We start from the raw sequence: 15,529 nt of genomic DNA on the forward strand, positions 1-15,529 counted from the left end.
AAAACAAAACAAAACAAAACAAAACAAAACAAAAAAATAAAACCAAATGTTGAAGGTTTCCAATAAAGTTACACAATAACACATTTTGAGGAACTTTGCACTGCGCACAATTTCAGATGCATCAAAAATGTAAAGAGGTAATGGAGTAGTTGTTTCTTCATTCTAGAGTACACGTTGGAGATGGATAGTAACTGTATGAATTAAGAAATGATTAAATAAGCTCTTCGGTTAATGAAACAAATACAAATTGAAATTTTAGGCTCAAAATTATTTGCACTCATGACTGGTTATAGACAAAATTGAAACTGTGTCACTTTGAAATAGAATCAAACGGTTCAAAACACTGCTCTTATGGGTTACTAATCAAGACTTGAATGGAATAAACACAAATCTAACGAGGAAGATAAAGCCGATAAGTCCGCAAAACGCATAATTTCTGGCTGTAATTGGAAGCAAGGTGTGAAGGTCATAGCACAATTAAACACAGTGAGAGAACAGGAGGTGAAGTAACAGATAAAGGAGGTTGGCGGTAATGAGAATTCGTGGGTTCTAACTGTTGTATTTTTTTTTTACCAAAGAAGAAGAAGCGGCACCGAATGACGACGACAAAGACGATGAAATAAGCGTCATTACTAATGACGTAGGCCACTACTAGCCGGCTAGTCGGTTTGCTAACAAGACAGAAGATGGATTCTCCCATATTGGTAATGTTCCCACTTGTAATTCTTTGACATAGTATGTGTATAGTTCGAGTCTTTCGTCATCACAGAACCACGGAATACCGTGATTAAAAGGTTTTTCGATAGAACTGTGTGGATAGCCGACTTTACATTAAGCTAACAAACCGGAGTATCGATGCCGTCCAACTCGCTAGCTTCTGTTAAGGTAACGTTAGCGCTTGCGTATATTGGTGATGTGGAAGTGACACTTTTTTAGACTGTTGGGTCTCAACATGTACCCTAAATACTATGAATCCTGTTCGTTGTACTTGGCGGGCTTTGTGCTTATAATCAGATACCAGTTTAATATAGGTTAACGTTAAGAAGTTAGTTTGTCAAATCCATTTCGTGATCATATGTTACGACTAAAATGAAATATGTCTACAAAGTATCTTCTTTCTTGACAGGAACCATCCTTGTACACTGTCAAAGCAGTACTTATTTTGGACAATGATGGAGACAGGCTGTATGCCAAGGTATGCCACTAACTTAACCACTTTAACTGTATCGTGTTTAATTATGTGTTTTGTTATGGTCAACAAAGCCAAATATGAACAAGGGATTGTAAAGCCAATGTCTATGAAAACTGTTTTTTTCTGGACCTAAGTCAGTGTTGCATTCGGTGAACATTTACTTCAGTACTTTGTACACAGGAAAGCACTAACTTTTGATTAAAAGCTATATGCTAAACAGAATTGCTTTATTTTCATGTAAATGTTTCAGTACATAGACGCACATATATGATGCAAACTATCTATCTATCTATCTATTTGTATATGTATATGGATAAATGTTTGTGTGTGTTGTGTGTGTGTGTGTGTGTACATATATATATATATATACGTGTGTGTTTGTGTGTGTGTGTGTGTATATATATATATATAGGTGTATAAAATGTATGTATTTATATAATCACAAATACACATTCACACAGGGGCCTTTTTTTAATGTTGCCGTGGCTTATTGATTATATACCTGTATAGTATGATGATTAGACTTTTATTCTTTTGACAGTATTATGACGATACGTATCCAACTGTGAAGGAGCAGAAAGCTTTTGAGAAGAACATATTCAACAAGACACACAGGACAGACAGTAAGAGACATTGTCATTCTGAGTAAGACAAGTTCTGGTGTCATCTTTTCATGTCTTAACATTTGTGTTTTTCCCTTCTCACAGGTGAGATAGCATTACTGGAAGGCCTTACAGTTGTCTACAAAAGCAACATTGACCTATTCTTTTATGTGATTGGAAGTTCGCATGAAAATGAGGTAAAATATATTTGATGTGTATGTTTATTTATGGCATTAGTTGTCACCAAACTGAACACAAGATCAGCTCCAAAAGCTCAATAGCTACTTACATTTTTCATATAGTTCATATACTCATACTTACCCCTCAAGTAAAGGGACAGTATAGTGTGTGTGTGTGTGTGTGTGTGTGTGTGTGTGTGTGTGTGTGTGTGTGTGTGTGTGTGTGTGTGTGTGTGTGTGTGTGTGTGTGTGTGTGTGTGTGTGTGTGTGTGTGTGTGTGTGTGTGTGTGTGTGTGTGTGTGTGTGTGTGAACACGAAGCTCAGTGGTAGAGCGCATGCTTTGCATGTATGAGATCCTGTGTTCAATCTCCACTGTAAGTCGCATTGGATAAAAGCGTCTGACAAATGACTGTGCTCTACATATACACACTCACATGTGTGTATAAAATCATTATTATTATTATTAACCCTTGAGCCTAAAAGGCTCTTCTGCTACCCAAGGAAAAAGGGATTTCAGGAGACAGGTAGACAGCAGACACAAAGTGGGGAAATAGTTTGATTTGTACAGGTAGTGTGTTAAGTGTGTTAGCAGTGTAGACTGTAAAACCATTTTGGGGGTTTAGAAAATCCTCACATAGACTTGGAACAAGGTACCATTTAAAAATAAAATCTAGCTTGCATGTATGTATGATAAGAGTGATAGGTATATTAGTGAATCAAAGGATCTTCAAACAGGTAACTGTTGCTGTTGTAATTTTCCTTTACTATCATTTTGGTGTTTCACAAAAATTGTCGGAGTGTCTGAAGGCTTTTTCATTCTGATAGATTTAGACTGGTGTGAAGAGGCTGCCGCAACATATTAATGTATAGTAATGGAGTTTCAGCACATATTGAGACAGGACCATCAAGAGTGCAAAGGTTCTGCTCATTATTGTACTGCTGGAAATAAATAGGAGTTCTATGAGCATATGTTGACAGGGCTGAGGATGAGGATGGAATGTATATTGGCTAACTACAAAGTTTGATAGCAAAGTTTGATAGCAATGCTTACTGAGAGAGAATATAGCTTAAAGTTGGTGGTGACAGAAAAGGTCAAAGATCAAAGACAATTCAGTTTTGAAAAACCAAATAGACTGGAGTTAACACCAGGGATGTGTGAAACTAGAACATGGTGGTTGATTCCATGAAGACTGACCTCTATTAAAGTCAGCTGAAAAAAGAGGAATGATAACCTATTTTGTATGACAGTTTAAAAATGTATATTATGTGATAAATTAATTTTTGCAACATCAGATATGCAGCTGTCTAATTGTTGTGACTCCAACTGCAAATGTTGAAGAATGTATGATTTATGTTGTCTTTAGACATTCTCCTTTCTCTGCTTCAGATAATATTTATGCAGACAGATTTAATTTTAGTACCAGATGATTGATTTTACTGGAAAACTAACTGGTTTCAAATGTATTGGCTTTCAGATGAGATTATGTGGATCTATCAGCTCAATATTATGCCATGTAATGTATGTTCATATGAATCAGTATGCAAATCTAATTATTACTTCACGCTTTAATTTTTGGATTACATTCTGTTAAATACATTTGGTTCCAATTAATACTGTTGTGTATAGGTTACTTATAAAACTAAAAAGGTAAGAACTTAAACATGAAGCTACTAAGTTTATTGTTAATAGAAGTTGTAAAGATGTGTGCTTCAAGGTCCATGGTAAAAAAAGAAAATGCCATAAAAGTGATTGCACACATGGTATTTCTGGAGTGATAATGATTTAAAACCACTATGGGCTCATAATGCACGAGGAGATTCTAATCTAATCTTTGACTCTCAACAGCTTATGCTCATGGCTGTTCTAAATTGCCTTTTTGATTCGCTGAGTCAGATGTTGAGGTATGTTCTTCAGTTTTGACAGATGTTATTTATTCTCAAAAAAGAATTATTTTTTTCTGACAATTTGACATTTCATCATGCTTTTCCTCTAACTGCAGAAAAAATGTTGAGAGGAGAGCTTTGCTGGAGAATATGGAGGGGCTCTTTCTTGCTGTGGATGAAATTGTAGACGGAGGGTAAGGGAGAAATGAACATGTGGAATGTTGTGATGCTAAATCGTCTTGTCTAAGATTGCCTCAGCTCACATTCATTCTCTGCTGTGTCTGGCAGGGTGATCCTAGAGAGTGACCCTCAACAAGTTGTACATCGAGTGGCTCTCAGAGTAAGCGCCCTCCATTCCCACGCAATCTACATAATTTCAAGAAAAAACTATTTAAATGAAAATATCTTCCTGCAGGGAGATGATGTTCCTTTGACTGAGCAGACTGTCACCCAGGTGAGAAATAGATTACCCCCCTCCGCTATAAAGTTTAAAAGCTCCATTACTTCATTGAATGTCTCAAGTCATTACTTCCTCAAGAATACATAGGGATTTTATTTCATCGCTCTCCTTTGCTCCCACTGTATCACGCACCTTGAGGTTGTTATGCATTACATTGTCTTTTATTTGTGACGGTGTACTTGATGACTAAAATAAGGTAATACTTTATTTGTCACAAAAAGGAGAAATATAAATTCTTCAGCCGCGTGTAGAGGGCACAATTACATAAATAAAGAGTAAGTGAAAAGCTATATAATCTGCAAGAGAATTTAAACATATGAGAGATTCCCCCCCCCACACATGTCTAGTATATGCAGAGTATTCTTTAGTGATAATTGATCAAATTTCAGTGATTTACATATGTGTTTAGTAATAGTGCTTTACATTATATTTAGCCTATTATAATGTTTTTTTTAGCATTTACCTGAATGTTGAAACTACAATATCTTGCCATTTGTGTAGATTGGTAATATGTCAGAATATGTTGTTCTCTTCAATTTAGCAATCTGGTGATTCTTTATTTTCTCTCAAAATACTTTGTCTGAAGTTTACTGCTTTCATATTATAGAATGCCTTTCATGTTTAACTTGAATATTTTCATTTAATTTTTAATTGCATCTTTGATTTATATGTCCAACTTCAGAAAACAAAAGAACTCAGAAGGTTAAGGCTGCTTGTTTGGTGTCGTATTAAAATAAATACATTTTATTGGTGCCTAAGAATGGCTGCTGCCTTTTTTAATTTCAGACTGCTTGGGTTTGAGCTTAGTACCAGTTAATTCATTTCAAAGATGTCAGATTTGCTGTTGCTTTTAAGGACAAGCCCAAACTCGTGTCCTCACACTTTACGTTTGTGGTTTGGCAGTTTTTCATTGATTCAGGTTGATTAATAAAAGCTGGTACATTTTTTTGTGCTCATCAGCTGCTGGTTAAAGGAATGCTTTTCTCCACAGGTTCTTCAGTCTGCCAAAGAACAGATCAAGTGGTCACTGCTACGATAAGGGTTTCAGAAGACTAGCTTTGAGCCGCTGTCCAGCCTAGACTTCATGGCACTGAGCCACATACTCCTTTTTCCCTGTTGTTCACTCCTACAACTCTGAGAGGAGCACCACTGCTGAGCCTGTCACTCATGTCTTCATTTTTCATTCTTTCCGTGATTTTTTTTTTTTTTTTTTTAAACAGGCTTTTATCATATGCATAATCAAGAGAAAGATGCTATGATGTACATTCCACATCCCAGGCATATGTCTTGCTTTTCATCACAGAACCTGGGTGTTTGGTGAGCTATAGTTTGTCTACAGAATACACTGATCAACCTCATCATGGTCTGTCACAACATTCCATATGTTTCTCCTGAAAGCGATGTCCCTCCATTTGATACCATTCTGTCCTCTTCTGCAATCACTGTAAAAGATATTGGCACTGTAATTATGACTTCATTTACATTATTTGATTTATAAAGTACTGCTGTAATCATCACTGATTACAGAGGTTTTCTTCTATCCTTTGTTCAGCATTTCTTTCATCAGATACTTTTTAATAAATGTTTGTTGACACTGGGTGTGTGAAGGGCTATGACAGTCATTAACAGTTACTGTTCGGTTCATGAATCTTACATTTTTGTGTTGTAATGAACTAGAGGATCTTTTATGTAATTGAAATGATTTGCCATAAGTTTTAATGTCTGCACATTCAGCTTGAGTGTTTCCTATTTTCATAGCTTACGCCTGTGCTCTTTGTCCTTGAAGACGATAACAATCGTCGGAAACACAAATGCAATGGCGCTATCTCCTGGCGCCTACGTGCACTGCAACTTTGACGCATTGTCAATGATGTGGCCGAAAGGGCCGGGAGGAGGAGACTTAGTCGTGCAGCCTGTACTGAGCAGTGTTTGAGGCATGCATATACATTTTATGGATTCATTTCTACCCTGGCAAAGCCCCGGCTCCTTTCCATTTGTGTGCGCATTTTAATGTCAATGAAGGACACTGCAAAGGGAAACGTGTAGGACAACAGGCATTACATTATGGTGGTACCAATAGGAATCACAGAGGACTTATTCTGCGTTGTTGCAACAATAGAGTCTCGTACATTCTCAGTCTAAACAATTATGGAATTTTCCTTTCGCTGGGCAATGAGTTTTGCTTTTTATGCAACAGCAGATCGAGCAGTGACAAACAACACGTTGAGTAGAAGTGTTTTTTTTTTCAGCTAATGTAAAATGTATGCTTCTGTTCATTTTCTCTTTGAGATGATTGTGGTTGGCTTGTTGTGACATGTATGTTGGCCAATGTCAATCTGGCGATATGATGTGTCAATTTCCCTGGGTTTTTCTTCTATTGAACCTGGCCATTTGGCTTTGACATCAAAGAAAGACACAGATGAAGGCAATGCCTCTTGTGGAGATATGGCTACGGCCCGGAGGCGTTTAGAAAGGATCAGACATTAAATGATAATGCTGGAATGCAGAAGGTATGAGCAATATAAGTTTTGTGCCAGAGGGAAAGCTTCGTACCTCTTCCGCTGATAATAGTCAATCAAATCTTGTTTTCTCCCCCCGAGGGAAGCACTTTGATTGAACTTGCTTGTCTGAATCACAAAGATATATCAAAAAAACAAAAAAACAAAAAGCCCTTCTGGTAAATACTCACTGGTTTCAATGTGGTTGGGGGAAAATGGCCTTAAAGCATGGATTTCATGATATTCTCAGGCAGCTCCGATAACAGGAAAATTAAAGATTTAAATGAAGCCTGTGACCAGCTGTGGGTTTAGCTTCTGTAGTACTATCAATCTATCGCTGTCAGTTCCTCAGCTTAAATGAAAATTGAGCAGAAACAGATTTTTTTTGTTTATCCAATAACTATGTAAATTAGGCATGCATTTCACATACATAGAACACTAAATTAAAAAAATGGCTTTTTGCAGATTTATGTGCACACAGTCTAATGACTTCTCTCGAAAGTTGTCAGAAGCATGGACTATTTTACTTTTTAAAATGACCCTCTAGCATCTAGAAACTAGGATTTCCCTTTTATCATTGTGTAATTGTCAAGCATTAGGTGACAAGACGGCAAAAGATCTTATACAGCACTAGTGTGTTCTGTGTCACATCAGGAGTTCCAAGTACTTGAAACTCCTGACGTCAAAAGTATCATCGCCACATGACCCCTACACTTTAAGCAAATCATAGAGGCAGTGTCTCATGATTTAAAAATCTAATGGGTAGAGTCAGCAGATTGGCAAATCTTACAATTAAGTTAAATGAAAGGTACACAGGACAAAAAAGATACACATTCTGGAAATTAGATCTGTCTTTTTCAATCATTACAGATTGAATATTTATTTGGAATCATTTCAGATTTTTATCTAATCCATGATATGCCTTCGAATATGCCTTCATTCCTCTGGGTTGTACTGACTCCCGGTTCAAAATCACCCGTCCCAAATGATTGACTAGTGCATACCAATCACATGTTGCTGTTGGAGAGACAAAACAAGCCTTTGGAAGGGATCAGATGCATGAATGACGGTTGATGTTTTCACATCAGAGAAAAGAGAGAAGTCAATGAAACTCTTATGGGTTCTGACCCACAGCCCTATTGTGTTGGCTCTGCTCCAGTTTGATCCAGACCTTGAATGAGTGGGCCTTTATGGCTGGAGTGAATGCATGAATGGAGCCTATGTTGAAGCTACATGCCAAGTTGTTTACGGGAGAGAGAGCGGGAGAGAGCAATGAGAAGGGAATGATAATCATTATAAATGGACTCGATTATTACCAGTTTACCGGTATCGCACAAGTTTGCTGGTCTATTGAGGACATCGCCTGTCTATGTGTGTCTTGCCAGTGAGGAAGATAACCTGAAGGTTAAGGAGTATGCGTTTCTTAGAGTAACTACGTAGATGAGCTCCTGGCCAGGGCCCTGCAGGGAAGAGATAGAGTTAAACCAGATCCCACCAAAGGTGCCCGTCCACACCCTCACTTTTCATGTCGACAGCTCTGCGGCACCATTGGGAGCTTGGTGACTTGCTTTTATCCACTAATTACAGTTGCACCATCATAAAAAAAACCTGCAAGGTAATTTATATTAATTATACAAGAATGAGTATAACAGTTTGAAACGCCATGGCTTGACATGCTGTACATAACATGCAGTAAAATTGTCAAAGACGTGTGGGCTAGAGCCTTGTAAATGATCGATGCATACAGTGAAAGAGTCACTCTCTTTCTCTTGTGTGTGTGTATGCGTGTGGACTGTGTGAATTAGAGTCAATAAATTATCATCATCTGTAAGCTTAGAGTCTTTATGTCAGAGTCAATGGGCCTGAGCACCCATCCAATGGCCTGCCCTGCAAAGAGAAACAACACTGGGGAAAACAATGACACTGTGCTGGGCCCAATGCCGTAAACATATTAAAGGAAGTGCCATTATAGTAGCTGAGTGGGACAAAGGGCGAGACCCGCATGATATTTAATGACCGACTGTATTAAAATTAACAAGGCTATTTTACCGCTACTGCCTTTACATTTCCATCTAGCAGATAATGTTAATAGCTGGAGAAAGATATTAACCTCATTTCTGGAAAGCCGCCATCCAAACTGATTTAAATGGGTCCAAATCACACAAAATAAACCAAACCGATATCAGGTCAGAATGAATGCAGGCATTTTTTTTTTTGAAAGCGGTCATTAAAGGGTGCTCGAAGCATATGCGGCTGTATATGTGTGCTTATGCAAGCAGAGGAGGAGGAGGTATGAGCCCAGGGCTGCTCGCGTTGCCTCAGCAGCATCTCTGCTGCCTGACGTGGTTTATGGCCCCAGATGCCCTCTCTGGGTCCCTTTATGGATTCCCATAGAATGGAGAATCATGGCCACTCCAGGAAAAGCCAGCCAAAAAAAACACCTTCACCGTTGCACTCTTGCTGGGCTTTGCCATAATTCAGCACGCTGTTTATGTTTCTCGAGCAGAAAAAAATCATAGTAATGACATAAGATGATAATAAATTTTGATGCAAATGTTTAATTTTTTTGTTGACGCAAGATAAATATGTCACCACAAACGTGGCTGCTTTATTGGTTGTCGTTATATGTCGCTGAAAAAAAAGTGAGCTTTGTTGGGGTAAAGTGTTTTTTTCCCGGGGTCTGAATTGCGTTGCCTTTTGCGAGACCAGTTATTTTATGATACCTGTAAGATTTATGGCATGAAAATGTTCAACTTTGATAGAATAATGAAAGTCCTCACCAAGGGCATTGTTAATCCGGGAAATATTCAACATGATGTGTTTTCCCGCTGCCATTTTCCCCACACTTCCCTTGTGCCAGTTGGTCCCTCCACCACTCTCTGCTGTGTGAATACTCGCTCTAAAACAGCGTCGGTGGATGCACCCCGCGTGTGGAGACACACTGCTGAAAGCGGGCGTTGTCTTGATGGGAACAGGGTCATGTTTGTCCTCATTCTGGGTAGACGGCCAAACAAAATCCTCCGGCCTTGTTGCACAGGTTTGCTGTGTGAGTCTATCTAAGTCTCAGCTGCACAACTGGGACACATCTGGTTCGAGGATGGGCTCGACTGAACCCCCTGGCCTCCCCTCCTCCATACCCGTATAGACTGTAATCCTGAAGCCAGGCGGTCAGGGGCCTGCTGCTTTGGCCGATGGTGCTGTGTCATGACAATCAGAGGTTACCGGGTTACTGCTATTATCAACCAGTCAACACTAGGTTTGGCTCTGGCAATGCTGCAAAACAGCACTAAAAACAGGTCTGCCTGTCATTTTCATTGTTGACGGTCGACATCACACACGGCCATTCTGACCGTAAAGCTTTACGAGTGTTTCTCCTCGTGTTGTTCGGCTTGCACCGCTGCCATCGGCATGTTTCAGCCTGCAACGTGAAGTCTCTTTTTGTGCTTTAAAGAAAAAAAAAAAAAAAGCACTTCATGTGCCCCCCAGCTGTTTAACGGCAATATTTGTATGTATTTTTGTTATAGGGGCAAAGAATGTAATGAAAGGCATTTTGGCATACCTCTGATCCCTCAGCTTGCAGCCCCCTTCCTATATCATCTGCTCACTTTCTCCCCTCCCTCCCCGTGGATTCCCCAACCACACCACAACACCGTTAACAGTGACGACCCTGACAGATTTACTGCCATCGTCTTTCCATTGGCCGCCAGCGCGACAGCCGAGATTTATCGCCAGCTTCTGATTGGCCGAAACCTGACAGGTGAATTTATGGGCGCGCTGTGATTTGATGCCTCCCGCCTTTGAAGTGAGTTACAGCTCTGTCGCTTATAGGACACAGAAACGGTGTCAGGTTGCAATCGTAAAATCTTTCCCTGAAGGGAGGTGGCACTGGAGTATAATAGTCCTGACGTCATGAGAGGAGAGGAGAGGAGAGGAGACCTTCTTGTGGGCTCCGAGGAGGAGCAGAGAAATGTGAGATGTGATCAATCCAGACAAAGATTTGAATAAGTGCAAAGACCGCATACGTGTATGGATCAGCTTTCTACCTGAAAGGGGGCCGTCTATATCTTCTGGTTGCACCCCTCCCGTGAGATCAGCAACATTTTTTTTTTTTCTTTTTTAACGTAGAGGTCATTTAATCTCAAGTGCGTATGAATGTAACAATGCAGTCATAAATGACGCAGGGTGTGTGGCTCCATGCACTGAATATATTAAGAGACGGAATTCCTCATGTATGTAGCAGCTTGGTATCACTTACTTTTCTCAGTTTCCCCTTCCGTAGTCGGTAAATTGAAATCTAGTGCCGATCTGTGATCCTTCGGATTCACTAATACGTATTATATGACTGGATACCCTCATAAAATCAGATTTTCATCAGCGTAACCTATTTGTCTCATTTTTAATCACGGCACGGGGGCTATGGTGCATCGCTGCACCCCATAAACATTAGTAAATCAGTTTCTTTCACAGCTAATGTGTAGCCGCGATCCGCCGGCCACTTTGCCATCTGCAGTATCTGTTCGTGCAAGCTCTTCATCTATCTGCAGCCTGTCTCTTCATCAGCCTGACAGTTCATCCTCGCAAGATCAAGAAGAGCAAGAACGCGGCCCTGTAACAACCTTGATCCATGGAAATTTCTAAGGCTAAACAGCATTGCTGCCCCTGCCCTTTCTATCAACCCAGAGTGAATTCATGCACGCTTTCCCTTGGATATCAGATTCCTGTCTTAATCTTTCACGTCACACTTGAGGTCATCTGATCGAGTGGAAAAACTGTCACAAAATAAAGGGAGAGGAAAGCCCTGGACTTGCCTTGTCAAGCGAGATTGCATAATTCCATAAGAGACCTTCTGGTGAACTTGACAAGTTGGGGTTACACAGAATGTGCCATGTCAGAGAAATATAACAGGTTCTACATCTTAAAGAGAAATTATCCCTCTGAACTTTGAGAAATGATGACTGGTTTGGCAGTGTGCTGGAAGAGCTCGAGACAAACATACCTGTAGGGAGATAACCCTTCCAACGAGGCCTTCCCCAGGGGACGGGCGTTTCCGTGCATGTGCCTGCGCTCTCGCCTCTCAGCTCCTTGCAGAATGAATCGTCATGATTTTGCACTGGGCCGCGACATTAATCTAATTGTTGTCAGTGTTTCTTTTAGCGGATCTAATCTCACTGCGTCGGCTCTTGGCTTGATCGAACCGAATGTGGCGCGGAGGGGCTAATTCAAATGAAACGTGCTTTCTTTTTTTTTTTTTTAGGCTGAGTGATGTAACGCAGTAATAACAGCCTTGGAATCAAAAGATAAATATGGCTAAATAAGTCTTTTGTTGCCCCATTTTGTGTATTTTGTGAATTATCAGGCTGTAATTAGTTATGAATTGTGAAGGAGTTACTTTTACTGCAGCATTTCCAGTTGAAAATCCATGAAACTTCCACTCCACTAAGTCTCAGAGGGAAATAACGTACATAATATTTTCAGTCTATAGCGTTCCATTTTATAGAACATATGATGGAAAATCATTTGATATTATTTGGAATAAATCTTGGCTGTACTTTCTTTGGAAAATGTGTTACTAAGACTATGTGAAAGTTGCCAGGTATATTAGAAAAAACGTCGTACATGATAAAATATAATCCCCTACTTTGAATGTAAATATTTCCAAATCCCTCCACATTAATGGCTCTTAGATGTGTTTGTAAATACAAATAACACCATCTGTATTATGATTTCTAAAAATAATTCAGTCCACATTTGCACAAGCACTATTCTATTCAGAAATTCATCAGGTATTTTCATGCCACAGAGTTTTTATATTTACTTTTCCAAGGGATCTGGGTGGTTTATCCACATTTTAGGCTGTGATATTACAGCCTGCATCCCAACATGAAGTCGCTCAATACGTGGAATCAGGTCAAATTAAGACGTGTGTGAGTAGCCAGTCAGATTCTCCCTCTTTTCCTGGGTCAGCGGAAACTGCAAATTAAATTGAACATTTGCCAATAACAGTTCAGCTCTTTATTTGTCACAATAAGAACCAGGTGGCATCTATGGCACGGACCCGTGTAATCGTACAGCTGTCTTCATCAGTCATGTGTCCACTTGTTTGGTTGCCCGGCCTACGTTGTGTGATTGGAAACAATCTCCAGGAAAACAAAGATGTGTGAGTTTTTCACTGTAAAGCGGCAATGAGAGGCAACACGGCTCGATAAGGTGAAAGTTTCCATCTCGGTAGGTGTTTACGCTGCATGTCGCGTAGTGCGGTCTGCTACCAAAGCGGGTCATTTTGTACACGTCTCAAGCGACTGAAAGATTAAGATAGGGTCGCTGTAAGGAGCTTAATGAGGTTAAATTCATTTCTTTTGGAAAGAGATTTTCCTGGTATGTGGGCAACTGTGGCCAGATACATCTTCATCGCTAAGGTCCCTCGCTGCTGAACGTAGTTTGTCCACTTGCATTGTGCAGACAATTAGCAAAAGTTGAGACCACAGAGGCCCTTATAAACATTCTGCTTTGCATTCCAGCTTTGCCACCAAAGCTGTGAATTCACATTCCTGACAACTCACACCACAATTTCCTAGTATTACAAATGATGTTGTACATATGAATGATTTTGATGTACTCAATGCACAAGTAGATTATTTTGTAGCTTTACCCTTCTTACTGGTTGTTCGCTTTTACATGAATTGGGAAACAATATGCAAAGGGTCATTAATGTTACTGTGTTACATTAATTAGAAAAGAGGCGTCAAACGACAATGTGGGAGAGTTCAATGCAGGATGTGATGGAGTGTTTTCCATCATAGATACTTTAAATCTTCAGAAGGGTCAGTCATACATGCTGTCAATGTCAGTGGCCATTATGATTCAGTATGAGGAACAATAACCGCTATTTTTGTCTGTTCTCTGCAAATTAAGATCTGAAGCTGATGCAGGGTGCCTTTGGTTATAGTAGAGGCCAGGATTCAGCCGCATGCATAATTCACATGTGGATAATAGCCTCAAGTATTTCAGAATATTAAAATATTTGGTAATCATTAATAAGTAATGCATTCCCACTTTCCATGCCAGAGGTTTGACAAGAACCCCAGACCTTCTGCAATTTATAACCTGTAATATAAAGTAAATTTCCATTCGACATCTTCATATTTATCCTGACATGAGTGTTATTAAAATACATTTAATAGGGCAGGGAATGTGATGCAGGCATGTTCGCAGTTTTTTTTTTTAGTTTCAACATTTGGGGAATAAAATCCAGTTCTAGACCATCCAAGGCTCTCAGTCTGGTTTCCAAATATGTTTCTCATATATTGAGGATGTGTTCACTGCGGTATCCAGGAGGAAGGGAGTAACCAAGACAGAGGAGCTGAAATTTTAATGACGAGCAGCATCTCCATGCCGATGGCCGTGGAAGGCCTCAGACAGCTTAAATATCAGCGCTAATTAACACAGTGAGGTGGGCTGCCAGAGACGTGATGGATGATCCGGGGGGGGCAGATCGTTGCTTTCACCGACCAGCTATTCCTTTTATTAATCAAAGCCAAGATGAAAAGGCTCTCCCACACCTCGGGGAGAGGGAGATAGAGGGAGCTTTTGTCGAGAGGGTTTCAATCATCCGCTGTGAGCCGGTGATGTGTTTGATCTAGGGCATCCAAATATTTGTGGGTGACAGGATGTTTCCTGAAAGTCTGTTTTTGTAAACCTTTTACCCACCGGGTAAAACGACAGAGACTCGCCACGTTCAGTCACTTCTGGAAGATGTATTTTTTTCTTCCTCCACTCCTCTGACAGGAGAGGTGAGCAGGTAGAGTGTTGGCTATCAGTCTTACCAAGAGCTCCCCTTCCTGTTCTGCACACAAGGCAGCACTCCCACACTTTACCCCCGGACCGACTTCATGATCTGTGTGTGTCGTGGAGATGATTTCGAACCTAGATGATTTCAGCACTTTGTGTATGAAGATGGAGTGTTACACCGCCCCCCCCTCTCTATTCTCCTCCCCATCTACCTCACTTAAGAAGGTCCATTGTTAAGTGCCAGGGGCCTGTGGGTGCTGTAAATCAGAGCAGAGAGGGAGGGGATGTCTCCCATGGGGGAAAGCACACACTCCCAGCAGCCTTCAGGCTGATCTCATTCTGCCTATCCTAATGCTTTAATTAAAGAACTGGTCAATAGCAGAGAAAAAGGTGCCAAAGGGTATGATCTGCACTTCCCAATGTACGACTGATGTGGCAATACCAATGCAAGGGGAATGATGGGGGCATGTACTTGAGGAAATTCTTCCCTCCTCTTGGAAGAATGTGGACAACGGCTATCAGCACGCAGACGGTTATGTCAGTTTGATTGCCCACTTCGGGAAATATACTTCCAAAAGCAACATTTTCAACAATTTTGCTTTGTATAGGGAGGCTCAATGTGTTTTTAAGGACAGTTAAGGAAAAAAAAGTGGATTTGAAAAGTCATAATGCATTACAGCTTTGACAAAAATTCCAAAGATTTTTTAGGAAGTTCAAAGAAACACAACGTCCCGACTGGCCTCTGGGAAGCACGGACTGCGTGGCATCGAGGACTGCTAGTATCTTATGTCTGCTGCTGTCTGGGAGGGTGTAGCTGAAGATACACCTCCCTCTTGTGGTTCAAGAAAGGCCTTGTATGAAGTGACAGAAGGGAGGAAAATTGACCATTTTACTGATTTTTGGGACCAAGGAAATACATCCACATT

At 40.3% G+C, this 15,529-nt stretch overlaps 1 protein-coding gene across 1 annotated transcript; it reads left to right on the forward strand.

Annotated features, from left to right (window-relative positions):
* Positions 1-618: 618 nt before the first annotated feature.
* copz1 (COPI coat complex subunit zeta 1) lies at positions 619-5,914 on the forward strand. Its single transcript, XM_086141763.1, has 9 exons — positions 619-704; positions 1,127-1,195; positions 1,734-1,815; positions 1,900-1,991; positions 3,820-3,875; positions 3,974-4,051; positions 4,146-4,197; positions 4,273-4,311; positions 5,309-5,914. The coding sequence occupies exons 1-9, from the start codon at positions 687-689 to the stop codon at positions 5,354-5,356; spliced, it is 534 nt and encodes a 177-aa protein (XP_085997889.1). The 5' UTR covers positions 619-686; the 3' UTR covers positions 5,357-5,914.
* The last annotated feature ends 9,615 nt before the right edge of the window (positions 5,915-15,529 follow it).

Source organism: Fistularia commersonii, chromosome 34 (genome assembly GCF_037954325.1).
Source record: "Fistularia commersonii isolate RoL2024-O1a breed Wild chromosome 34, RoL_Fcom_v1.0, whole genome shotgun sequence".
Lineage (NCBI taxonomy): Eukaryota > Metazoa > Chordata > Actinopteri > Syngnathiformes > Fistulariidae > Fistularia > Fistularia commersonii.